Source organism: Festucalex cinctus, chromosome 17 (genome assembly GCF_051991245.1).
Source record: "Festucalex cinctus isolate MCC-2025b chromosome 17, RoL_Fcin_1.0, whole genome shotgun sequence".
Taxonomy (NCBI): Eukaryota; Metazoa; Chordata; class Actinopteri; order Syngnathiformes; family Syngnathidae; genus Festucalex; species Festucalex cinctus.
In genome coordinates, this window is record NC_135427.1 from 14,959,196 (window position 1) to 14,984,610 (window position 25,415).

A 25,415-nucleotide genomic window follows, 5' to 3' on the forward strand; every position below is an offset into this window, starting at 1 on the left:
CAAATCTGCAGGTCGACTTCATCCCCCCCCAATCCCAAATCTGTATTTTAAGATTAACAAGGGGAAGGTCCACATTACCTGTTTGAATATGAAATCCAGTTTCTCTCAAGGCACAATTGAACAACTCTCTGCTTTTATAGCAAACTCATGGCAACTGATATGAACGCATCTTGGGAAAATTGCTTTCAACACAAAGGGGGCGTGGACAGGCAAGTCTTAGGTGCTAAACTTCAAACTCAGGTCACATCTTCCATAATCCGTACAATTCCACTTTTGATACTGCGTCATAAACCGGAAAATATGCAAGTCAACTTCAACCTCCCCCATCCCAAAATTATATCTAAGCAATTATCGCTCTCACACGGACGTCACCACATAGTGAAGTAAAACATCCGCCGTGAATGTCCAGCCTCGATGAGTTCTGTCTAAAAGGCACAGCTGAACAAATCCCAGCTCTACTCTGATGCTAATTTACAAGCAACAGTGTGTGAAAGCAGCTTGGTTGGGACAATTGATTTCGACACAAAGGAGGCACTGAGTCTCGAGTTTTAAAATTAACACTGCGGTCGCAGTTTCCTGTTTTCCGTACGTCGGAAACCGGCAAATCCGCAGGTCGACTTTCTCCCATCTGAATCGGCACCTTACGCACAGGAGAGCGAGTCGTGAAAAAGCCGGCTTAGAATAGTTTGAATTGATAAAATATTAATGCTCACAGCAAACAGTAAATTGAAGCAAGATGGAACCAATCCTATCCGTGAGTTGTGTGAAGAGTGCCTACACACGAGCAAAAGGAGATTAAACATTAACGAGGGGAAGACCCACACTGAGCAACATCTGATTCATCCTCCACCATACTGCTCCTGTTTGCTTTTCACGCGCCGGCTCGCACTTGCTGGCCACGACGAGGAGCAACCTCCCGATACCCGTACGCTTTGGAGAAGGCAACAAAGACAACCGGAAGATATCTCCTCAAAAAGGAAAAAAAAGTGAGAGAGCGGGGCGACGAAATGCATTGTGATTAGTAGGGCAGCCTCCGCAGCGCCTTCTGCGAGATCTGATTTCCACAGCTGTGTGGAAGGATTAGATGCTGCATGGGGGAAATCCCCAAAGAGGAAGAGCAGCAGCACACTTTGGTGCGGGGGAAAGCACACAACAAACATGGGGAAGCAAAGGAAGTTGGGAAAAGTAAAGAAAATTCCACTCAAGAGGGGATTAAGCGGGAGGATTTTTTGCTCAAAGGTAGCAGTCTAACCTAAGGTTACAGGTTTCTACAATAAGTGGAAAGCTGTACACACCAATGAGCTCAATAGATACCCTGACTTATCTCAGGTGAATGGAGCAACAAACTCCCCCCTCCTAAAAAATGCCGATATTTGTTGTTGGGACTGACTACTTACATATCTGATATCACTGCATGTAAACGACTACATAAGCTTCAAAATCAGGCAACGACAACACACATTTTTTATTTATTTAGGAAATTAGAGTAATCCGCTGCTATTCGCAAGGCACACATATCAAGCCAGACAATTCATAAATATGCCTGAAAATACAATAACTATAATCCCAAAAGAGTTTAACGTAATTTCAAACTCATTTACCTTCCGTAACCACAAAGAAAAACTTAAGAGTAGCTTCTCCCTGATGCACAAAAAATAAATAAAAAATAAAATAAAAATAAGCCTTATATGGAATTGCACTTGCACAAATATTTTGTGTCAAGAACTTAGCAGCAGGAGATGCAAGGACAGCAGTCTTAGTAAATCCTGTTGACTGCCTTCAACATGTATGCGAATGAGCTTCTAGTCTGGCACCATTGCAAAGTATCCTCATCTGATCTGAAGCTGGAATGTGACTGATTGCAATATACAAAGGTGACTTAGCATTTGCGCGTCCTTCAAACAAAACTTTTGTTATATAGTCTTTGCCGCACCAGAGAGAAAAAAAAAAAAAAAAAGATCTTTAAGTAAGATGCTGCCTGGCAACAGCTTGGCTAGGCGGCCTGAGCGACAACCGCCAGAAAGACAATCCTTTAAAATCCTGTGATTTCCAGCCGACTTTTAATCTTGAGGGTATTAAGCCGGCGTTAAACTCACAAAGGATTTGCCGTAGTGCCGCTCGGCTGACGGTGCCTCGACGCTGACCTTTGCAGTCAATCACTCGGGCCGGAGAGTGGCAGCGCGTTACAACGGCGCCGTTCCATCAGCGGCTGTAAAACACACTGGACGTGGCGGCTGTCAAACCATTCCGAATAAACCCACACCCCCTCCGCATTATCTAGTGTCCCATTAACCCTTACATACTGTTCCTTTTCTATTGAGATAGAGTATGTTACGGGCCAAGAACATCCTCAGAATAATTGTCTATATCAAATTCTGAACATTCAATTTTTTTTAAAGCTTGTGAAACATTAACAAATGAATGATTAATCCTTTACTCATTAATTTGCAGCCATTTTCACTGAAGCAACCGCTTTTGCTCCCGGCTGTTGACTGGATTTCGCAAGGCCCACAGAATATTGTGTTCTATTGCTACAAAAACATGGAACCTACCAAAATAAAGATTAGCGTCTCTTCTTTCATCAGGAAAAAAAAAAAGTATATTTGTATCTGTTTCCGTTTTGCAGCAATTAGCAATGGAATATAGCTATGTTTCATCATTATTCACATTCCTGGTGAAAACACTGGGGAAAAGAGCTTGTTGCAACGTGGCCCTGGCTGATCGCTTATATTCTGCTGCCACCTGTTGGCTATTTTGCCACCATTGCTTTAAGCTACCTTTGCATCTGAAAATGCATCAAAGCCTTCTGTATGCTCTTGCATTAAAAAAATAAAAATAAATAAAAATAAAAATACGTATAAATAAATTTTTGGGAGTGAAGGACAAAGCATTAAAAAAAAACGTACTTACACGTTTTGGGGTTTGTTTGAATGAGTTAATTATTGTTTCAAACAAACAGGAAATACTCTTAAGCAGCCATGTCAGCTGACTATCCTAAGTGAATACATTTTTGGGGTGGCGGCATAGCTATTAGCTAACTGAAAGTTGCAACCAGTTACCTGCTGGTACAAACTAAGTGTTCAAGATGTTACACACTATAGTGGAGGAGAAGCGACTCATGCCAGACTGCAAGTGTGTCTTTTAGCCACACCACCCACCCAAAAAAAAAAATATATATATATCTGGAAATTTACCATGATGGAAAAAACATTTTAACGCGATATCACCACAATTCTGTACTACATATTTCTCAGTCTTTGCACAATTTAAGCGTTTACTGGGTCTTTAAATTAGTGCTGCTCCCATTGGTCAGTTCCTCATCGTGATCTGCTGATTTCCATAGAAAAGTACGTGATCTGCATATCTTGCTTGATCAATGCCTTTCATTGTCGATCACCCGCGGCTTGTAAAAAAATATTTGACAGATTAATCAATTAAAATAATCCTTAGTGAGCAGCTCTAAAATTGAAAAAACTTGCATCTAATGACTAAACTGCATCTGGTATCCGTCAATCTCACTTATGCATGATTGGTATCGGTATTGGAACAGCCCTGTTTGAAGTGTCTCCATTATTTTGTAGGTCAAATTAGCAAAAATAATCAAAATTCAGGTTAAAAGAATGACATTTGGGTATTTTTACAGCTGTCAAATTTGACCTAAGCAGCATGAAAGGGTTTTAAAGAGGCGTATCAAAGAGGTTTCACAACACTCGTAACCATTTGTAATGATGAGCTCAGAAAGAAACGGGAAAAGGAGAGAGACAAAACAAGAGTAGATAAAGCAGGATTATAGACAACTTCCATCATGCTGCCGCTGCTGCCGCCACAACGCTCATTTGTTCAGGCAGCCTCGCAGCTGTAATTGTCACGGCAGGAGAGTGGGAATTCCTCGGCGGATCCAGGCAGCAAGGCCGTCGTGTTTTTGCTGGATTTTGTCCGGCTTTATTGCAGGAACAACATTAATCAAAGCTACAAGCAGCCACCAACGGGCGCTCGCACCCCCACTCCCCGTCAGGGGAAGGGAGCCGGCCGGCCTTACACTCGGAGGCGCCTATGAATCTCTTCAGCAACCTTCATCACCCTCGAGACGTTTTGGTCAAGTTCTGACCTTGGGGGAGTTGAGTTATTAAGAGCTTGGTGTTTTTATGGCGAGTCATCAAAATTTGCTGTGATGCTCTGCCTGGAAAATTTCTAGATACTGCTCAAATTTGGTAGCAGTCGGCCAAAATATCTAGGGTAAGGTCATTTTTTAAAGTCTTGTGGAAATTTCAAAATTCACATCATAATGGCAGTCTGTCTTTTCGGGTACGGATCCGCCCATCCATTTTCTAAATGGATGGGTGAAACTGCCATTGCAGGCACACCAGGTTTAGCTTTCTGTTTCATGGAAATTCATCAAACTTTGCCAGCATGCTCCATCCAACCGCAATGGCAAAAACTCAATAGCCGTAAATGTAGTGTCACCCATTTGTCAAGTACACGTGGGTTCGAATATGGTAGCAATCGGACAAAATTTCCAGGAGGAAATTGTTTGAGAAGGTCTGCCGAAAATGGCCAAATTAGTTTATGTATTTGATCGGTTGGACTGTTAACATCACAGTCCATTAAGTTGAAGTTCCGGAAACCCTTTCATTTAGTATCATAAGACAAACTCAATGGTTGGGCAGCTGTTTTGTTTGTTTTGGTCCAACATTTCGAGAAATTCTCTTTGCACTGCTTCTCCCTCATTGACATGTACGGCCATAATTTCCTTCGCTTAATTAATTCTGCGCTTTTTGCGACACACACACACACAACATTAATGAATTTTCCCTTTCGATGGAGTGCGAGAGATAAGACAAAATTAGACTGGGGAATTTAAAAAAAAAACAAAAAACGTGGCAAACATTCAATCCCCTCGGGGCTGGAAACGCTGAGCGCTGGCATTTCAACCCTTTACGAGTTTACCCGCAGCAACGACTGTCACACACAAAACTGCTGAGTCAGGGCTGGGCCGACAGCTATATTTGAATTCAAGGTGCGTCGTGGTTAAATTAGCATGTGGCCACGGCACAAAAAACATTTTCATCACCGAGTAATTAATTGTTTTGCTGCGGTAATCTGGATTGCCTTTGCTGTGGTTCTGTTCTCTCTGAGAAGCCGACACTCTCCTCAGAAAGGCCCGGTGTCCCGAGAGGTAGGAAAAAAAAAAGGGGGGGGGGGGGGGGTACCCTCAGAAGAAGTCACTTTGCGTGATGAGTCATGCTGTTTCTGCAAGAGGCAAAGGGGAGGGGGAGGAGGGGTCTCACAAATCAAGATAACAAGGATTTATACGTCAAGAGCCCGCAGTGATGCCAAAACGTCAAAAAGGGATCAAAGACAAAAGCAGCGTGCGATGTAGTACGCATGGTAGGGAGTCGGCGCAGGCTGACTCAATTCATATTTAATTATCCGATTATTTCGAGTGGGGTGGCATTTCAAATTGTCCCTGTGCATAATCTTGAACATTGCGTCTCACTATTCACAACAGCGGTGACCTCATTTGGAGAATGGGGGGCGTGGGGTGGGGAATTGGGGAAAGGGGGCTTCTTATTTAAAATGTCATGCACTGCACAAACATTGACACTGACGGACCACGAGACAGCACACAAAACACAAAGTACACACACACACACACACACACAAACTCGGTTCCTCACATTTTTTTTTTTTTACTTTCCCCTAATGGGATCCCCGCTGTGTTTACATTTACAACCGCGCTGCCCCCCCCCAGAAAAAAAAAAAAAAAAAAAAAAGAGCAAAAAATGTTTGTGACTGTATTTCCCGAGCCGGAAAATCTTTTACAATCTCTATGTACAAATAGTCAATAGCAAACTTTGATACATTTGATCCCCAGAGGAGACAGAGTAACACGAAAATAGTACTGCAGCAAAGTGGAGACTGCGGAGGTTTCAATGCTGCACAAAGTTCATCCGAGACACTGACAGCAGCAAAAATCATTAAATAGAGACTGTGGAGTAGTTGCTTGTCAACAGCAAGGAGATTATTCGAGCAAGAAAATGGAATGTTGCAGCCAAGTGGAGAATGTGGAGTATTTATTTTACTCCACTGCAAGCAGGCAACTTTTAATTAGGGTCGAACGAGGCGCCGCAGTGACGTGGAGAGTGCAGACGTGTGGCACAGAATAACGAAGTGCGCCGGTAGATAAGATTGTAAAGATAGAAAAAGTAGACACCAACCACCCCCCCTCCCTTCATGCATAATTCAACAATAAATAGCCGGAAAGCTAATGCGGTGGGGGTGTGGGGGTGGGGTGGGGGATGGGGGGGGATTCGGGTGACCAAAACGTTCCTTGTGTGGCTCCCAGGTAAATAAACAAGAGCGCTTTGAAATGGGCCACCTTTTTCCTGTTGACAGAGCGCGGCGGCGACGCAAGATAAGCTGAGGGGAAATAATTGCCCTGTCTGATTCAACATCTATATGAGATTGCCGAGTGTTTGCTTGTTGTAAATCAGCGGGCGAGAAATTATACTGTGTTTGTGTCAAGCTGCAAGAGTTAAGGAGCCTGCGGAAAGCTAAATTATTACCTTCTTCTCAGGTTGGATATACGTGTTGGCAGGTACACTAAATCTGATTCACCATTCACAAATCACCTACTTGCATATTTGCGGACAAAGCAGGGTGGTAAACTCTTCAAGATGATGCACAGGAGGTTCCACATTTCCTTTGGCTAGGCTCTAGGTAGCAGGGAGTCAAAAAAGTAATAAAATAACTCACACACATTTTCGTATTGTGGCTCAATGCCTAAATCTGCAAGGTTTTACTGTATATTTGTTAGACCAGATGAATTAAATGGCCTGGAAGCTAAATGCAAATATTTTTCGCATTTTGCATTACATTGTGTTGTATTGGGAGTTATTTCTATTGAAGGTCAGACAAAGTGAAGCAAGCAAGAGGCGGCGTTAACAACAGCCAATGGCGCGACTCCATTGCGAACCGGCGGCCGCTCTGGGAAATTGAAACATAAAAAGAAAGAAAAACAGGGACTACTGAAACAAGAATTAAGTGGATTGGATGAACTGATGGATTAAGGGGACAAAAAAAATTGGAGTCTCTGGTTTCATAGAGAATGGGATTATGACAAATGATACAGACAAATCCCAACAGATTATTCAGCGCAAATGCCTTAATAGGTGGTACCAAAGGCGCAGGGATTTTCTAGTATTTTTTTTTTTCCCCTAGGGACTAAATTTGTCCTAGGGACTACATTTGTGTCATTCAACAAGTTGTCAGGCATCTTATCTACACGTTTGATCCACGAAAACACATCCCCTTAAAGATCACGGTTGTTGTAATATTTCCCACGGGTCATCATTGCGTGCAAACAACGAGGCCGTCCACATGCTGTATAAAAGTCACATCCGCTGATATATATATATATATATATATATATATATATATATATATATATACCTACCTACTTTGATTTTCCATCTTCTCTCAGTGGCATGCTCACACTCATGGTTAATCACAAGGCGCTCAAAAGTTGCATTATGTAGCAATTTTGTTTTGTGCGTGGTGAGATTTTTCTAATGTAAAACATAAGCTATGGCTTGATAAAAGTTGGAAACAATTGAAACTTATCGCTTTAGGGTTAGTATTAATACATAGGATTAGCAGAAGGAAAAGTTTGTTTGGTAATCAAGGCAAATGGCAAGTGTAAGAATCGTGATCTTTGCCATAATTATGCAGGCTCATCCTCGTTACTTGAGCTTAAGGCCGTGTAAGAGACAAAGCTTTACGACTAAGCCCAGTCATTATCGCCAAATGACTCCCTATCCTTCTCCACGCCTCTTAGGAACCATGGTGAGCAAGGAGGGCGGCAGATGCATGCTCACCAACTCCGAGTCCGACTCGGAGGCGGCGGCGGTGTCCTTGCCCTCCGCCTCGCTGGCGCTGCAAGTCAAGTATTCTCTGGACACCAGTCGACAGGTGAGGAAGCGGAACAAGGCCCTGCAGGTGCGTTTCAAGGATATCTGCGAGGCACAAAACGAGCAGAGGGAGGCGGAGTTGGCCAAGGACGGGAATCCTCTCTCTTACAAAGCAGCGTACCGCAAGTACATGACCGTCCCTGCCCGCCGATCCATTCCCAACGTCACGCGCAGCACAGGGGTGCAAACGTCCCCCGACCTGAAGAAGCGCTACCAGACGTTCCCCTTCGAACGCAAGAAAGGGCACACGTTTAAACACGTGGCGGCCGTGGAAACGTACAGAGGTCAGGACAACGGCTTTGTGGTGGAGGTGAAGCCGACTGCGCAGCGGTGTTTCGACGACGAGGTGGAGGAGGAGGGAGCCTGCGGGGGGAGCAGAGTTTGGCGGACCAAAGCGCTGCTCCATACTAATGAGCGCGTGACCACGGTGGAGCAACGCGCCGCGCCCGACGGTCCGTGTGAGGACGCGCTGCTGCCGAGTTGCACCGTCAACTCGGACTACCAGCTCTGCAGCGTACCGACCAAAGCCGGTGCGGGACTACCGCAAAGAGAGGAAGGCTCGTCCCGATCGCGAACCCTGCCGGACAGGGCCTCCAAGGTGACAGGGCCCATCGCGTGGAACTCCCTCACGCAAGTGGAGTGCCTGGATAGTCTGTCGGCACGGCACAAGCGAAAGAAAAGCCTGCAGCTCAACGGTCTGCAGAGCGAGACATTGCCGCGTGCCGGCCGAGGCTGCGCCGCGCGGGTGCAATGTCACACCGCCGACAAGCCCCTGCAGCGGACGCCGGCGGCTGACCAGGAGGCCTGTAAGCAAATAGTGCCTATGAATCAGGATGGGGATGTTAAAGCACAGCTTCAAGCCATGGAAAACCTCATCAGCTCCAGCCAGGAGACCATCAAGGTGCTGCTGGGGGTGATACAAGAACTGGAGAAGGGGGAGGCCCACAGAGAAGGGTAAGTGGCTCCACCATAAATTTTGCATTTTGGGATCATTCAGATTACAATCCCGTTGAATGAATTAAGAGTAGATATTTCATAATGGTACTTCCTAGCGGCAGAATGGAGTGACTAAAACTGACCTGTACTGAAAACTTTTGAGTTTGGGATTGCGCTGTGAGAAATAGCCCAAAAGGTTGAGTGTTTTGGAGTGGAGTTTTTATGTATTTGTAAAGAGACGACTAGACAGAAACAAATGCCAAAAGAGCATGATCGTGTAATTCATCCAAGCAACAGAAAAGTCAAATAATTACCCATTGTCAGTCTGAATTTCCACCACATACGTTTGAATCAAGGTATTCGTCGACATGTAAATTAAAGCTAGTCTTCCTTCCAAGCAATCACGACTTAACGGCTTTTTCCAGGAGTGTGATGTCATGGTCAAAGGGTCTCCAGTGTGTGCCGACAGACCTCAGAAAAACCCATTTACTGTCCAGTGGTGACCAAGCTTATAAAAGAACGTAGATAGCATCAAGGCTGCTGGAAAATAGAGGATTGTTTATCAGAAACGTGGCCAACAAAATGGCCAATTTGACGAAAGAATTGCGAGGGCTCGGGCAATCAGATGCTTCTAGGTTTGGACTGGCGTACAATCGTTCAACTCAGGGACCTGTTAATTTTTGTGAGAGAAAAACGGGTAAATACCATTTAATCCCACAATCGATCTCCCCGCGCAAAACCTTTAGCATTTAGCAATGTCTCCGCTGTTAAGATTTCCTGCAAGCTGAGCAAAAAAAAAAAAAAACAGGTCACAAGACATTTGCTCCAGACTACTTGCACAAATGCCAACTGCTAAGCAGTTAGAAATGCCCGCAGGCTACAGGTGAGCTGTGTGTATAATTACATCTGATAGAAAACTGACTGGACAGAAGTTATGTAATGTACGCGCTCCCTAAATCTTGTACTCTTTTGAAATTTGCTATCAGTGAAGACAAGACCAACTCAATAAAACACAGATCCCCAAGGCTTTCCTGTCTAATAACAAGGTCCGTGTATATGCTTTGACACCCAACCGTACGCTGACCTTTAAAGGTGAAAAAATCAGGGTACTAAATATACAGCTAATGGCACCTTTGCTTTCAGTCTCCCACAGAGAAGGCCTGCTAAACACAGGCCTTATTTTGTCTTATTAGCTTAGTGCGAGACAGGGTGAAATGGGCATTTCCTCAGATTTTAATGATTCCTGATCTAATAATAAATAAATAAATAAATAAAAGAGGCTTGACTTTACATACTACATAGTTCTCCGAACTGCCAGTAAGGGTGGAATAATGTGCCTTTTTCCCCCCAAATACAACCAGGAGATTTCAATAAAATGATTGGTTCAGCAAAAATAACCCAAGGATCAAGAATTAGTTACCATGACGACTTTAGAGCATGAATCCATAGTGACGCACAGCTTTTCAGGTCCAGTGATGACGCATTTATACACAAGTCAAAACGTAGAGTCATTCGGGACATCCGGTAAACTTTTTCTCCAACAACGCCACAAAAGAGCCATTTTCCAAATTAATCACGTCCACATTGTTCTACTTCATTCTACTTTCATTCAAACCACTGCAACCTAACTCTTTCACTGCCAACCTTTTTCAAAGCAGTTCCACAAATTGTCAAGCATTTTCGTGCATTCTGACTAATCTTTCAAAACTTAGAGCATTGTGTTGTGTGACAATTTAGAAAGAGTAGATTCTCTTTTTTTCAACAGAACAATAAGGCTTTTTTAAAAAGCTTTTTCTGTTCTTTGATAATCAGCAGTACAATACGAGTTGTTTCATCAAAAACACCAGTTTCTGACCAAAAAGCGGAGAAAATGAAATGAAAATGTCAAGCAGAACAATGTTGACGCAAATATTTTGGCTAAATTATTTCTTTACAAATTTACAATTAAGACACCCGCTGTGAGTGACACTGACTCTGCATCGCTCGCATTATCCCTCAGTGGCTTTGTTGTTTACATTCACTCCATGAACTGTCATCTTTTCTCACGACCGTGAAATACATTCTATGATCATCGACGACACATACTGTTCTTATACCTTTATGATTAAGTATGCTGTATGTAAGGCAGGGATGCTTCTTCCCTGCCTTCACTTTTTTTTGTCAATGTTAACACTTGAGTAACATTCATAGATTTGTCAGGCTGCAGTGGCTATGCTCGTGACTGCTACCACGTAACATTACAGTATATAGTTTCGTTTATCAGAAACTAGCCTGTGCAGCCAATAACACTTCAGCTCTGTTTAACTTTTTTTTTTTTCTTGGCTCTGAAATTATGGTTCTGCCAAGTTCGAATGTGGATCTTCGCCCAAGTAGCTGCCAACGACTACATAAATAATGCCATATAAATAAACTTTGTTGTGTCACTTCACAGGCAGGCACTTGCAGAGACCCAAATATGTTTATACACGCAATTAAAAAGTCACTTTTCCAAAATATGTCGCCTTTAATTAATGCTCAAAAATATTGTCCTGTATCACCTGCGCTCGTCCCAACCGCAACGTCATTAATAACCACGCTGGCATCCACACCTCCGATATATCTGTCAGAGCATATGGCGGGAAAGGCATTAGATAAGGAGCAGGGAATTTACGATAGGTGTTTATTTATTTTTATTTTTTTTGACTGGCGCAGCACCTTGGCGAGAGAAGACATGATGAGCTAAATGTGAATGCTAACACATCCATCGAACGTGGTAATAAAGCAGCAAAAGATGATGGGGGTCATCAAACAGCAATGTCGAATATTCCATTTAAGAGTTTTGAGATATCGACTCCCACCCCCACTCCCTCACCCACGCGCACTCACACAAAAACAGAGGTAAACCCCTTCTGCAGTGCTCAAGACGGAATATTACATCTGCTCTGAGTGAAACATCCCATTAAACCCACATAAAACGGTAGCTATCTTTGTGGCTGGGTACTAGTGTAGGGAGCAATAGAAGCGCTTTGTTGCCTTAGGAAGAAATGAGCCTGCAGTGTACTCAAAGGGGTGCAATCGCATCAAAAAAAATTCTTTACGAGGCCTAAAACATAAGAAAAGTGGACTTGGGAATTGTGTACTGGAGTCTTGGGCTGGAATAGCAGTTCACAGATGCCAGAAGATTGGCTGTCAGTCTCCATGCAATACAGACGTGAAGCACTTGACAAAAACGATTCTTCAGTAGACGCTCACACATTCACTTGCTCAAAAAGCTGAACGTTGCAATCAGGGGCCCTCGTATCCCTTTTTCATGGCAATCCTCCAAATGAGCAAACTTTAGAGAGGAGAGGCAAAAAAAAAAAAAAAAAAACTTGGCAATTTAGTGTCACCAATCTGTCTAGGATACTTGCTTCAAGGTGAAGCTTGTTTGAACATATTCCCTGGTAGGCGTTGGTCAACATATTTGCCAAAAGTAGCTGTCTCAACAACAAAGTGAAGACTTTCTGTTCAATTTCGAGCCCTAATAAGTATTACTTATTACTCCTTGCTTCTTCCCTCACTCCCACTTTGGTCCTTGGCATAACTTTTCACATGTTTACATTTCAAAAATTGTTGAGCTTGCGGACTTCTCCGAGGCTAAAAAAAGAAAGGCAATTCATTCGTTGGAAAAATAATTTGATTCCAAGAGGGCCTTTGCACTGCCTGCTCGGGCTCCATATATATAAATATCCATATTTTACTTGAATGACTTGAAGTAAAAAGGGCTACTTCTTTAACAATCTCAAGTCAGCATTACCCATGGCCATATTTTATCCTCAAGGGCTGCTCGCTGATTGAATAAACCGAGTTGGATGGAGGACACCCAAGATGGAACGTAATGGGATATTGATACGAGCAAATACCAGTTTGGAAGCTCAATGAAGAAAATGAAATGTAGAGGGGGAATGATGGGCCAAATGGCAGACGCCCACGACAAAAAGTGGCCAGTTACATTTGTGACATCTGCTTTTGGATGTGTTGAGTGATTGATTGATTGATCCTGGAGATGGAATTGCTACTGGATACTTTGGTGACTAGGTTAATCCTTTCGGAAAAGATTTCAAGCAAAACAAACTGATATAAAAAACAAAAAGAAAGACAACAAAATAAATATTGTATTGCATATGTTGTTCAATGTTGTGAAGTCCTGTTTCCAAGAGCCAGTGTTGAATTGTCCAGATGTCCAGACCCCAAATTTAACATCAGATAGGAAATGACATCTTGCTCTGGAGAGTCAATGAGATTGACTCAACAGCACCTTTGCTGGCTGGAGCCAAGTAGAGCACTCACATTTTCCTTCAATACCGAATCAATTCCAGACAATCGAAAGAGTTGTTTACGCTCAATTGATCCCTCTAGAATTGAAACGAAAAAATTGAATTGTGCAAACATAAAGTCAAAGTAGTAAAATAGCAAATGGGGCTTTGGTAAACTGTAGCCTGACATTTAAGCCCCATCTAATAAAGAACAATAATAAAAAGATGAACTGACAGTGTAGAAAAATAATTAGCTTCTGTGCCCTTGTGAGTCGGCTGTAATTGTGAGCTAATGTTTTCAATCGGGTGGTCAGGCTTTGATTAAGCTACCTCTTAGCGCAGCACGCCGAGTCACCTCCACTCCCAATCGGTGAAGCGTGGCTAATGCCCGACGACTCTCGCTTGCCGGACGCTCAGCGGGGTGGCGTGACTTCTCGCTAACGAGCGGGAGACGGACACCGGCGAAAAAAGCGGGAGAGGCTTAACAAGGCCTGTAATTATTACACATTCGCCACTCTCATCTTCCGCCCTCCCTCCCCTGCAGGCTCTCCTATCGCACCGGACAGGACACAGCCAACTGCGACACATGCCGGAACAGCGCATGCATTATTTACAGGTCAGTGGCGCAATCCCTTCAAAAGACACAAATGAGACATCGTTCCTCCTTGGGGGGAGAACGAGCAGGTGTGGAAGTGACAGGATCTTGGCGGGGAAGCGAAGGAGGCAGCATGGAACATTAAGATAGGGTTAGGGTACGGGGCTATGTTTAGGGTTAGGTTTTGGGGGTTGGCATTGAGGTTAATGTTAGGTTTCATGCCGTTAGGGAGAGACTTTATAGATTCTTGACATTAACTCATTCTAACCCAAAAACTAAAAAATATTTTTTAATACTTTGTCCTGCACTCCCCAAAACGTTTTTTTTTTTATATTTCTTTTTATGCTAGAGCATACAGAAGGCTTTGATACAGCTTCTGAAATGAAGAGGCGGCTTAAAGAAATGGTAGTTACGACCAGCAGGTGAGAGTATGATATCAGCCAGGGCCATGTTGCAACAAATTCTTTTTGCCAGTGCTTTCACCAGGAATGTGAATATCGATGAAACTTAGCTATATTCTAATGCTAATTGCTGCAAAATGGAAACAGATACCAATAAACTTTTTATTCCTTATCAAAGAAGAGAGTCTAACCTTTTTTTTGGTAGGTTCTATGTTTTTATAGCAATAGAAGTCAATAGTCTGTGGGCCTTTCAAAATCAAGTCAAAATTCAGTAAAACAGCCGGAAGCAAAAGGGGTTGCTTCGGTGAAAATGGTTGGGAGTGAATGAGTTTATTGGTATCCTGGTATTATCTCCATCTGGACCAACACCACCCTGTCTGGAGAAGATCTGTTGATGGTGTTCTCTCAAACTTTTACCTGACAAGTAATAAAAATGTCCAAGTGAGATTTTGATAAGGGATTGAAGAGACACAGTCTGGCCATCCGTACTGAGTTTTGCAACATACTGGGTGAAAGTTTGACGGCAAATAGCAAGGGGAAAAAAATTGGGAGGATTAAAGAGCGCAGGGACTGAGAGGCAATCGATGAAGCTACTTTTAGTGGTTTCAGCTGTTTTACTCTGTCAGCTTTTTGCCTCTAAACAGTCATTTCAATCTTTTATTTTTCTCTCTTTTGCAATAAGCCTAAGCCTCTAACTGAACGGACCAATCTGTGTGAAGAAAACAATGAAGGCTTGAACAGAAGGAGGTCGGAATAAGGTGTTGTTCAAGTGACATCAATTGGGGATAGGTTTAGGAGCTAGGATTTGTTGTTGCCGTTAAAGAGCCAGTGGAAGGGATATGTTTTAGGGAAGGGGTAGGGAACCCTGGTCCTCAAGAGCCACTCTCCTGCCTGCTTTCCATATCTCCCTCCACAAACACAGCTGATTTGATGAACAGGATCGTTATCAGGCTTCTACGGCGCTTGCTAATGAGATGATAATATGAATTAGCTGTGTTTGAGGAGGGAGACATGGAAAACAGGCGGGCCAGTGGCTCTCAGGGACCAGGGTTCCCTACCCCTGGTTTAGGGGCTAGGGTGAGCAGGAAGTTTTAGTAACTTGAGTTAGGGAGTGGTGATAGAGGCCAGGCTTTGGGGTTGAGTAAAACAGGTTCAGGTTTAGGATAACATTAGGAGATAGGGTTTGGGATTTGGTTTGTGGGCCAGAGTTTGGGATTAACGGTAACACTTACGTGCCAGAGCTAAATCTTAACATTTGGGCCAGGAGTTACAGGTTACCTTGAAGAGCTAGGGCAAGAGGTTGGCACTGGGTGCTACAGCGACACTTTTTTTCCACTGAGAACAAAAAGGCTTGAAGTGAAATGTGAGACTTGCGTGTGTCAAGTCGCGTGTGCTAAAATCACGTATGTCCCCAGAGGTGCACAAAGTCTGCAAGGGTTGGTGCGGCAATGCAACAAGAGCCGGATAACAGCGCTGATGTTAAAGACGCAGAACGGGGGGGTGGGGGGTTTGGAAGCGGGGGGGGTACACGTGATGACTTTGGACAAGTTAGTGACACGGAAACTTGCGAGGTGTTATGAAATGAGTCAGTACAGTGTTTCATGTTGAATCCGTGCGATTCAGGCCCGGGGAAGTAACGTCCAGGCTCCCTCCGGTGCGCTTACTCTTCATCTCTGCTGTGTCTGCTTGAGTAAAGACAGACTGTGACTCTCTGGAGAACATTGCTAACCTTTACTGTGGGCACAAATTACAATTCCTCTTACAAACTTGAACAACTCAATATTGAGTGTTCTTTTTGATATTCTTGGACGATAAGAATGTACCAATTGATTTGTGAGTGTGCCGCTTTTATGTGAAAGCCTTATACAGGTTGGTCAAAGAAGCAGAGTAATGCACAATTCAATATCACAAGATTTTGCCAACAATGGCCGTGACTGATATGACTGGGCAGTAGTAAACCTAAAAATAGACTTTTCGAGTACAATAGCAAGCTGATAGGACCAGGTATATATATGTCAATCAGAACGACGCAATGTATTTTTACTATTATTGGAGTAAATTTTACCTTAACTGGAATAAATTGTATCACACCGCACTAAATCATCCTCTTTCAAAATTGTAATGAATCATATTGCAAGTGGCTTGCAATGCATCATAACTGAATGGACAATCATTCCACATAAATCGCAACCGGACTGATTTGTAATGTAACAATGCATCATAATGGAACTCAATCACATCGTGAATAAGGAGTTAGGGTTTATTATTATATACAATTTACATTGTATCATAATTGCAGTGAATCATTTAATATCGTGATTGGACTTAATCGTGGTGGCTCATAATGCATCGTAATTGTGTATTTTTAACTACTGAAATGTTCATTAATGTACGCCGTCCCCTATTGAACAAATAATCAATCAATCATCATGTTAAAAACACGATTTTTATGGAACGTGTATCCAATATTGTAAGCAGTACAGTTGTAAAATATTCCATTCTAAGGGTCCCATTTAAAGGAAAGCCTTTCAGACTGTTAAGTGTCATTGAGAAGTCCCGATGTTATTTGACTTCTATTGCTACAAACCATGACGGATCTGCTCAGATTAGTTGTGGCACTGTTAAAAACAACATTTCCTCGATCTGCCACACACATTCGAAACACTTCCTCTCCCAACGTCATGCAGAACAACAGAATTCCAAATAAGAGGCTCATTTCTGGAAACTTTACCTTTTAAAAGGTCTGCGCGGAGCATAGAAATCAGTGTTGGTTTTTGAGAAAATGGTGTCGATTGGACACAGACTCAAATATAGCAAAAAGCATTGATGCAGGCTGGAGGATTAAAAGGCAATCTAATTACCTCCATCTCCATGAAAGCTACCTCTCTGGAGGTGGAAGAACACAGGAAGGAAGGAGGAAGCACAGCCAGGTTAGGAAGCATAGCCGTGACGGAAAACAAAGTGCGCGTGGGTAGAATAGCTGTCATATAAGTCATTGCAGTAGTTGGAGTGTAATGTTTTGGAGTGTAATGTTTTGGAGTAATGTAATGTATAGTTGCATCACAACCTAATTGGAGTGAATCGAATGGCAGTGCGTTAGGAGGAGTGAATCAAATCATATCGTTATTGGAGTCTATTTTCATTCCTATATTGAAATATGTAGTACATATTAGGGCTGTGCAAAAAAAAAATCAAATTAATTCGATTCATTTGTCATTTTAAAAATTAGCAATTTGAAAATAAGCTAAATAGCTAAATTTGAGGTGCGTATCAATAAATAAATTTCTTCTGGTCAGATCAGTAAAAGTACACATCTTAATGTGAATGAATTATTGCATTGTCATTGTATCGTATAGTGATAGCACGATTATGGGGTATATGCCACGGAAGAGGCGGGACGTGATTTTGCACATCAATTTGTTTCCGGTCCGGGTTGCGAACACGCAACCGAGGGGCACAAAGTCGGAAGCACAAGTATTTTTGACGCAGTCCACACGTCGCAAACCGAACCGGAAACAAACTGATGTGCAAAAACAGTCCCGCCTCTTCCGTGGCATATACCCCTTTGGCTGGGCCAATTATCGGCGCCGATATTCAGAATTTTGACAAATATAGGCATCGACCATTTTGAAGAATTATATAGTCGATAATAGATCCATTTGCCGATATTTTGACATTTTGGAAAATCTTATTTACTGTCGAAAACATCTGGGAGCTATTTACTTCAGTTTTTATTTAACTTTTGAAGACATGCTACTGCCCCTGGAAGCTTCCTGAACTTTGTTAGATTTTTAAAACAAAGATGCCTGTTGACTCAGATTTTTTCTTTTAAACTGCAATATTTTATGTACCCTAAAAGTTGTTCAATAAACATATGCTTAGAAATAAAAAAAATAATAATGTAAAAGCTGTTTTTTCAAATTTTGATGCCAATATTTTCCCTTTTAGGAAAAATGAATATCGGCTCTCCTAAATAATCTTTATTCGTCCTGAAAAAAACCCATCGGCCTATTGTGATATCCTGTCACTGATCCATAGTATGCTTTTGTATTTGGGTCAAGTTATTTCATTATGACGAGTATTCCAACGCACATTGAGAAAGGAGGACGCCAGACGCCTTCCGTATAATCAATATATCAAAAAGCAGAAGCACGGCACCGCATGCAAGTCCGAGGACTTCAAGTGGAATATACAAACACGCCCGCCCTTGCCAGGTTCAACTTTCCCCCTTTTGAAGATTCCTGAACCGTATCGCCGGAATGCGTTATCGCCTTCATGCAGCGCGGCCGACGGGAAGGGATTCGGCGCTTTTCATACAGACGCGTGCGGCTTTGAATCCGAATGGGTAAGAAGAGGGATGAAAAGATTAGCGGCATCCGTGGCATATCGTCGGGTGATGTAATGCGTCAAGGTGTGGAAAAGGGGGAGGAGCGGGGAAAGACGGAGGCTGAACGGAAAGTCAATGAGGCAGATGAGAAGATTTGAACTCGCGGTAATGGAATTTGTCTGCACGTTGATGTGGTCTACGGTGTCCCCCAGCTATATTGAGGTTCACTTAATGAAGCCCCCCTGCTATGTCACAGTTTTTCCCATGTGAGCTCTACTGTACCGTGGTACCTTGACTGATGAGTGACCTGCTTTTTGAAAAATGATCCGTTGCTCCACATGTATATAATGTGTACTTGCAGAGTCATTTTAGGACAAGTCAACTTCCGAGTGAAAGAATGACATTTCGGGTATTTTAAATTGCGGTCAAATGTCAAAACGGGTCACATATGACTTGACCAGTATGTAAGCGTGTTTAATTAAAAACAAATTTCAAGTGTGTGGGAGGATGACTATAAAAACAAAAAGTAAAAAAAGATGTGATTTCTCTATATTACTGATTTTCACCTCTTGCAGCTTTTTGGAACGTATCTCCATCTATAAACGTAATTTGCAAAACATTCAGGGAGGCAGATTTAAGCGATTGCAATTAGGGAGCGACTCCATCGGTTGTTCACCATAGACTACAGTCTCATCCATCAGTGTCGCCGTGTCATTAGCGCAGGTGAATAATTTGAAGGGGAAACGTTGTTTGAATAAGCAGTGACAACAAAATAAAAATGCAACGAAGAGTATTCAAAAAGGAGTCTATTCAGCGAGGCGATGGAAATCAATTTAGCGCCGTTAAAAGCTGATTAAATTATAACATATGGCTGAATTATTGCCATGTGCAGGAAGATGTCGGTTATTGGGGGTACGGGGACTAGTCGGCAAAATGGTTACCATGGCGACAGGAGAGGCCATCAGGCGAGCGGACGCTCAAGGAACAAAAGTGAAGGTGGAGGATTGAAGGAGGGTAAAGCCGGGGAGATTTCAGGTCTGGCTGTGTTCGTTTCCAGAGGGACACGAGGAAAGGAACCATTTCTGTGAATCGTTTATCACAATCAAGTGTTCATCATATTGTATCGTAATCGGAGAATGGCAAGTTAAAAGGAATCCTGTCACATCATCATTGGACTGAATTGTATCGTATTGTAGGTTGTCGTGAATCATTTCACATCGTAATTTTTGTGAGTTTCATTGTATATTTATTGTAATAAGTAAAGAACAGTTTAGTATACTGCGGAAACAAAGAACTTGAGTCAAACCATAATTTTAATAGTTAGATTTGACATTCTGTGCTTTGCAATTGACAACTGCACACTCCTGAAAATCGCACCACTCAGCTTAACAAAACATACGTGTGGCTAAAGACGAATGACCAAAGTCTCAAAACAATCAAATAACTGATTTAAAGGAAATGGGAAATATGTCCATCCATCCATTTACCATCTTCTCCCACTAGTGTGCAGTAAATGTCCAAAACGACGCAAGCCGCCTGCTGACATTTAGACACCGATAAGTGGGCCGGATGAGAGCTGATAAATCTTTCACTGAACTGTCCCTTTGAGTATCTTTCAAAAAAATGGGATGATTATCTTTTCAGTGCGCTCTTTTCAAAGTCGCCACGCTAATCTCTGCCTAATCAGGGACCCACTTCAAACTCAAAGTTGAGGTAAAACTGCTGCTATAGTTGCTCGTATACATGCATGTAACAACATGCTAACCGGAAAACACACCATATCTAAATGCAATTTTAGCTTCCCGCATCTTTCTAGTATACATGGTTGAACTTGAACTTGAAGATGAATTTGTCTTTTATGGACACCTGGAATGGGTCAAAACGAGCCTATAAAATGGCTGATTCTGAACAAAATGGCAGCCTTTCTGTCTCTTTCCAATCATGGGTTCTTACGACTTTTTTTGTGGGTTTACTCACGGTAGAGATTTCATGTTGGGGGCTGAGTTACTAGAGCTTCACGTTTTATGATGATTTGTCAAACCACCCAACCGAGCCTAAAACGGCTGCTTCAAATCCGTCTTTTCTGCAGCATAAACATCAATTATGATGATTCATTTCCTGTTATTGTTTTCTCACTGGGTTTCTTGTGGTTTTGGGGCAAGTAGTACATATTGAAACATAAACTTCCTGCTTTTACTTGAATATTCTTGTTTAAACATTCTCTTCGATGTTTTGATACAAACACATCGTGACATCACAAATTACCAGTCTTAATAATCGCAATAGATGCATCCAAGGTTTCCCTAATTACTCACTCCTTCCGAGCGGTCGACTCCGGCTTTTAATAAATTGCTACCTGACACGAGTAGACGCAGGGTGGGATTAAAAGCAATTCTATGCAAATTTACCAACCGGCCACAGAGTATAAATGTAAACGGCCACCAGTGAATTAATTAATATAAAAATAACCATTTCTAAATGAGATTAAATGGACTTTTCTGTCCACGCAGGGAAATGACAACTTGTAGCCACGGATGGAGAGCAACAACGGTCTCAACAGTATTATGGGCTTACTCTGAAGAGCAAGGAAAAGCCTATTATGGTGATAGTGTTGGCGTGCGTGTGTGTATGTGTGGGGACATATGAGGGATCTCTAAAGAAAAAGAGAAATGGCAGAAATGGATGAGAAAGTGCCCCTCGGAGCGTTGGCACAGACGCAATTAAGGCTTTGTTATAGCGATGAAAGGGCCACACTGAAATACTTTTGCAGCAATAGCTGCGAATCCTCATTAGCTTCTGACAAACACGCCGCGTCATTGATCACGCCAGAGTGACACGTCGTGCTAATTTCAGCTCTGAGTTCAAACTTTTCTGCCTGCGTCCATGAACTTTATTGTGAGAATTAAAGCTGCGACGAATAGACCTGCACCGTCACGCAACACGCATTTGTATGTGGCAAGAATTGAAGGAAATAAGAGCAACGGGTCTGGACTCGAATTGATTATTCTCACAATGATCTCTTTGATTAATCAGATAATAGTGTATTTTGTGTTAGTCAACGGGGGGGGGGGGGGGGGGGGGGGGTCTTCATCACGTTCTACAATTTTGTAACTATGACTTTAAAAGGCGGGGCCTGGTCTGGTGAGTTACGTGGGTGTCGGCAAATGACAGCGTACGGTGTACAAATGACTGAATGTCTGCGTGCGCTTGATCGTCAGTTGTGGATTGTGTATGAATTTTTATGAGGTGTTGATTTTCTTACTATGCGGTCAATAAAGTGATTGAAAATGCAGCACGGCCAGATGATGGGACCAAATTCAGGCAATCCTATGAGAGAGGCTGCCTATTGAGGATCATTGAGCGATTGAAGGCCACTTAATGGGCAGTATGTTCGGCATGATTCGATTGGTATGTTAAGTGACACCTTGAAAGTACATTTCCCTGGAAGCTCGAGCACGGAGATCCAATCACTCTGCTCTCCTGGCATCTGTTTCAACCCCCGGCCACATCAGAATTAGGACCATTTGCATGCGAGAAGCGTCGTTTGAGACGGCTGCGGAATAAATGCGATTCATTTTTTCGATTTGGCCGTTGCACCGTTTCAACGAGCGCATTAAGGACAATTTCTCTGGCTGTCTGCGCCAAGGAAATCATGAAGGCTTCGACAGATATTTCTGAACAAAACTGATCTAAAATAGTCCTCTGCCATTCTTGCCTTTTTCAATGAGCTCAAACACAAAAGCAGACATCTCCATTTTTTATTTTTTTTTGTGAATTGAGTCAAATTTAGTTCCAGGTTAAAGCTAATCATTTTGTCAAGGGTACTTTAAATTAATGGCTTAATTTGCAACTCCAAAAAAATAATTTAGTTTGAAAACAGACAAGTCTACTTTTTTCTCAGAACTATAAAATTACACTCAAATGTGTTATGCTTTGTGAAATAAAATTAATAATAGGTGAGTTTACAATCACTTAGTTATTATAATGTGAATTCCGGTTTTCCAAGAGCCCATTGAAGACTAAACTGCGTGTGAATGTGAGGCTGGCGACCAATCTGGGGAGCACCCAAGTCAGCTGGAATGAGATCCAGCTCACCCTGACCCTAGTGAGGATAATCGGTAAAGAAAATGGATGAATGGATGGATGTTCCTAATGATGTCCCATTATTGATCCACGCGTTAGTACATAAATTCGCCTTATCTTTCAAGTGTTTCCGTAATAGCTCTCCCATTAGCTTTACAGTCACAAGACACATTCCAACTTAAGGATACAAACTTGGACCAACTTTGCACCGATTGATTTCTAGCCCCTGTAATTAAGCGCATGTGATTTATTGCTAATTGTTGCGGTGGTCTTGGCCTTGAGTTTCAAAAGGCCTGAGTTGGGGAAAACGAAAAGTGCTGAGAGCCTGGCCGAGCCCCCCCGCAGGAAGTCATCCATTTTGTTTCAAAGTGGACATTTTAGGGCTCATTTTGGCCAATTACAGAACTTCTTTCAAAAAGGAACTTCACCTCGATATATCAGTCCCATTGCTACCAAATTTCATTAAAGTATACTAAACAGATTTCAAAGCATTTTAGTCCTTACATTTGGGCGGAGCAGGTCGGTGACATCAAATAAAAAAATTTAAAAAAAGTAATGAACCGAAAAGACAGTGGGCATCTGGTATTTTGGTTTGAAGAAGCCGTTTTAGGTCCGTTTCATTCTGAGTCTTTCACAATATTTTTAGCAGATTGCTATCAAATCTGAGCTATGTCCACTAGACAAATGGGTGAGGAAGTTTAGTTTTTAGCATTGAAAATTGGATGTGTCAACTTCAGGTAACAGCATGCGCTCAATCAATGTATTTTTTAATCTCTTAAAAGTGTCGTAAGAGCGTGCTGCCGAGCTCACCTTCACACCAGCCGGCAATCACGAAGCAAATCCTGCAGCTGTTACACAAGTCTTGCCTGTGGCAACCCCCACACCGCCCTCATCAACCCATCCGGGTGCTGGTACCGGAGGACGCTTTGGGAGATTAGAAGCGCCAGTGCATTTAGCGTGGTTGAGCCTGTAAACTGAGCCCGCCTCCCATTTATCAGAAGCTCGTAGTCAAACGTACGCCAGGATTAAAAATGATGGCCGCTGCAGATAAATCCTATGAGTGCCCGGAGTAGCGTGGAGAAGACTTAGAAAAAGGTGTTTTGTTGGTGTGCGCTAATTTATTCTGCATAATATTTAGCTCAAGTCAGGCATCGCACTGGCCATCGAAATTTTACCAGCTTTTTTATTGCTCTCCTGTGTATGAAGTACTAACGCGGGATCAGGCGGTTTAAGTGACGTCAATCCAGGAACTTTCCATCTTTTAACACAATAACAGAGGCGGAACGCCAACCCGTGTGAATCTTGACTCATTCACTTCCAGCCGTTTTCAAAGCAAATTGACAGCATTTTGACTTATCTTTCATGAGCCCAAAGAGTTCTGTAACAATATAAAGCACCCAACCTACCAAAAGAAACTGAAATCTGATCTCGCTTTATCCATTCTTAAACAATCAGCAGTATAACATTGGTTGGTTTCACCAAAAACACACTTTCCTCACTAAATGGTGGAAATTAGAGAGAGACCAATATAGCTTTTTTTTTTCAATATAAATGCCAATCTTGACTTTGTTGTAATGTCTTAAAAGCATGTTTACTGAACAATTATTCAAACTTTTCCCTAAATAGACAACAGAATTCATTTCAAAATTCTAAAATAAAAATTTTAAAATTGGAAAAAAAAAAATGTTCAGGGCACTCCCAAGATATTTTTTTTTCCAAAATTTAAAAATACATGAAATCTTAAATTTTCAGATTTTATTTTAATGTCGAACAAAACCAAAAGGTTCTGAATGTTCCCACGGTCAGCAGCATCTCTTATAAAGTTAAATGAAAATTTAAATAAATAGTTTCCTGAGATTAAAATGGTTTTAGATTTACCTTTTATCGACAGTCAGATTTTTAAAAAAAGTCCACTACCGGTATTCGTCAAAATGCCCAATATCCCAATTATCGGTTTATCCCTAGTGGAAATGAATTTTTTGTTTTTTTTGTTTTCTCATCTGTGCCAATTTTGCTTTCCAGTGTGGAGCTGGACTTCAAGCAGCAGGAGGACAAATTGCAGCCCCTAATGAAAAGGCTCTGCCCCTCGGACGACACCCCCTTCCCCGCCCTGCCGTACCCCCATGAGGCCTTCACATCCACGCCCAAGCGCAAGTCCAAAGCCGAGTCCAAGAAGCACGCCCGTTGGAGACTTTGGTTCATGTGAACGCGTCGAGGGGTGGGGAGGGGCAAGCCAGAACGTCACACGCTTTCCGAACTCGGGAGCTTCCGTCTGGAGTTATTTTGGAAGCAATTATCGCCAAACTGGGTGTGAATTGGCACCCGTGGGCGGCACTTTTTGGGCGAAATGCGGCTACTTTCGAAGCTAGAAGACTCGGGAGATTCCCAACTTGGATATCGCTCGGTCACGTCGGGAGTAGATGGACTTGCCTCTCAGCATACAGCAAAGCACAACAAACACAGTTCAGGATTTTCCGGAGTACCGGGACTATTTTCACACGTCAAAACTGTTCATAAAAGAAGAAACCTACGATCAATTTTATTCATCTTTAAAATGTCACCTTGACTTCTCAACTAACTTTGAAGGAGATGTATATAAAACGAATATTGTTAAATGACACTTATTTTCTTAATGGCATTTTTGGACATCAAAGGACATTTTTATCTAGAGCTGTATAAAAGAAAGATCTTAAAATTTTAGCTGAATATATTTATGAAGCGCGGGAATATAAGTTCATAATTATTGCAACTAAGCCACTGTCATCTTTTAGAGTTGAGTCGAGGTTCTAATATTTTTTTGTTCCAGCCCTGGAAATAACACTGTTGAAG

General features: G+C 42.3%; 2 protein-coding genes across 5 annotated transcripts in view; one reads left to right on the plus strand and one right to left on the minus strand.

Annotated features, from left to right (window-relative positions):
* dock1 (dedicator of cytokinesis 1) overlaps window positions 1-25,415 on the minus strand; it is a 95,899-nt gene that overhangs the window by 32,995 nt on the left and 37,489 nt on the right. The window lies entirely within an intron of this gene.
* Window positions 1-25,415, plus strand: part of insyn2a (inhibitory synaptic factor 2A) — a 29,022-nt gene that overhangs the window by 2,455 nt on the left and 1,152 nt on the right. Inside the window, exons 2-4 of one of the 3 annotated variants that reach the window (XM_077502538.1) lie at window positions 7,838-8,924; window positions 13,725-13,796; window positions 24,609-25,415. The exon at window positions 24,609-25,415 is cut by the window's right edge and continues 1,152 nt beyond it. In XM_077502538.1, coding sequence (XP_077358664.1) covers window positions 7,843-8,924; window positions 13,725-13,796; window positions 24,609-24,792 — 1,338 coding nt within the window. In that variant the 5' untranslated portion in view covers window positions 7,838-7,842 and the 3' untranslated portion in view covers window positions 24,793-25,415. Of the gene's footprint in view, window positions 1-7,806; window positions 8,925-13,724; window positions 13,797-24,608 lie in introns of those variants that run through there. The other 2 variants (XM_077502537.1, XM_077502539.1) reach the window with 2 other exon arrangements.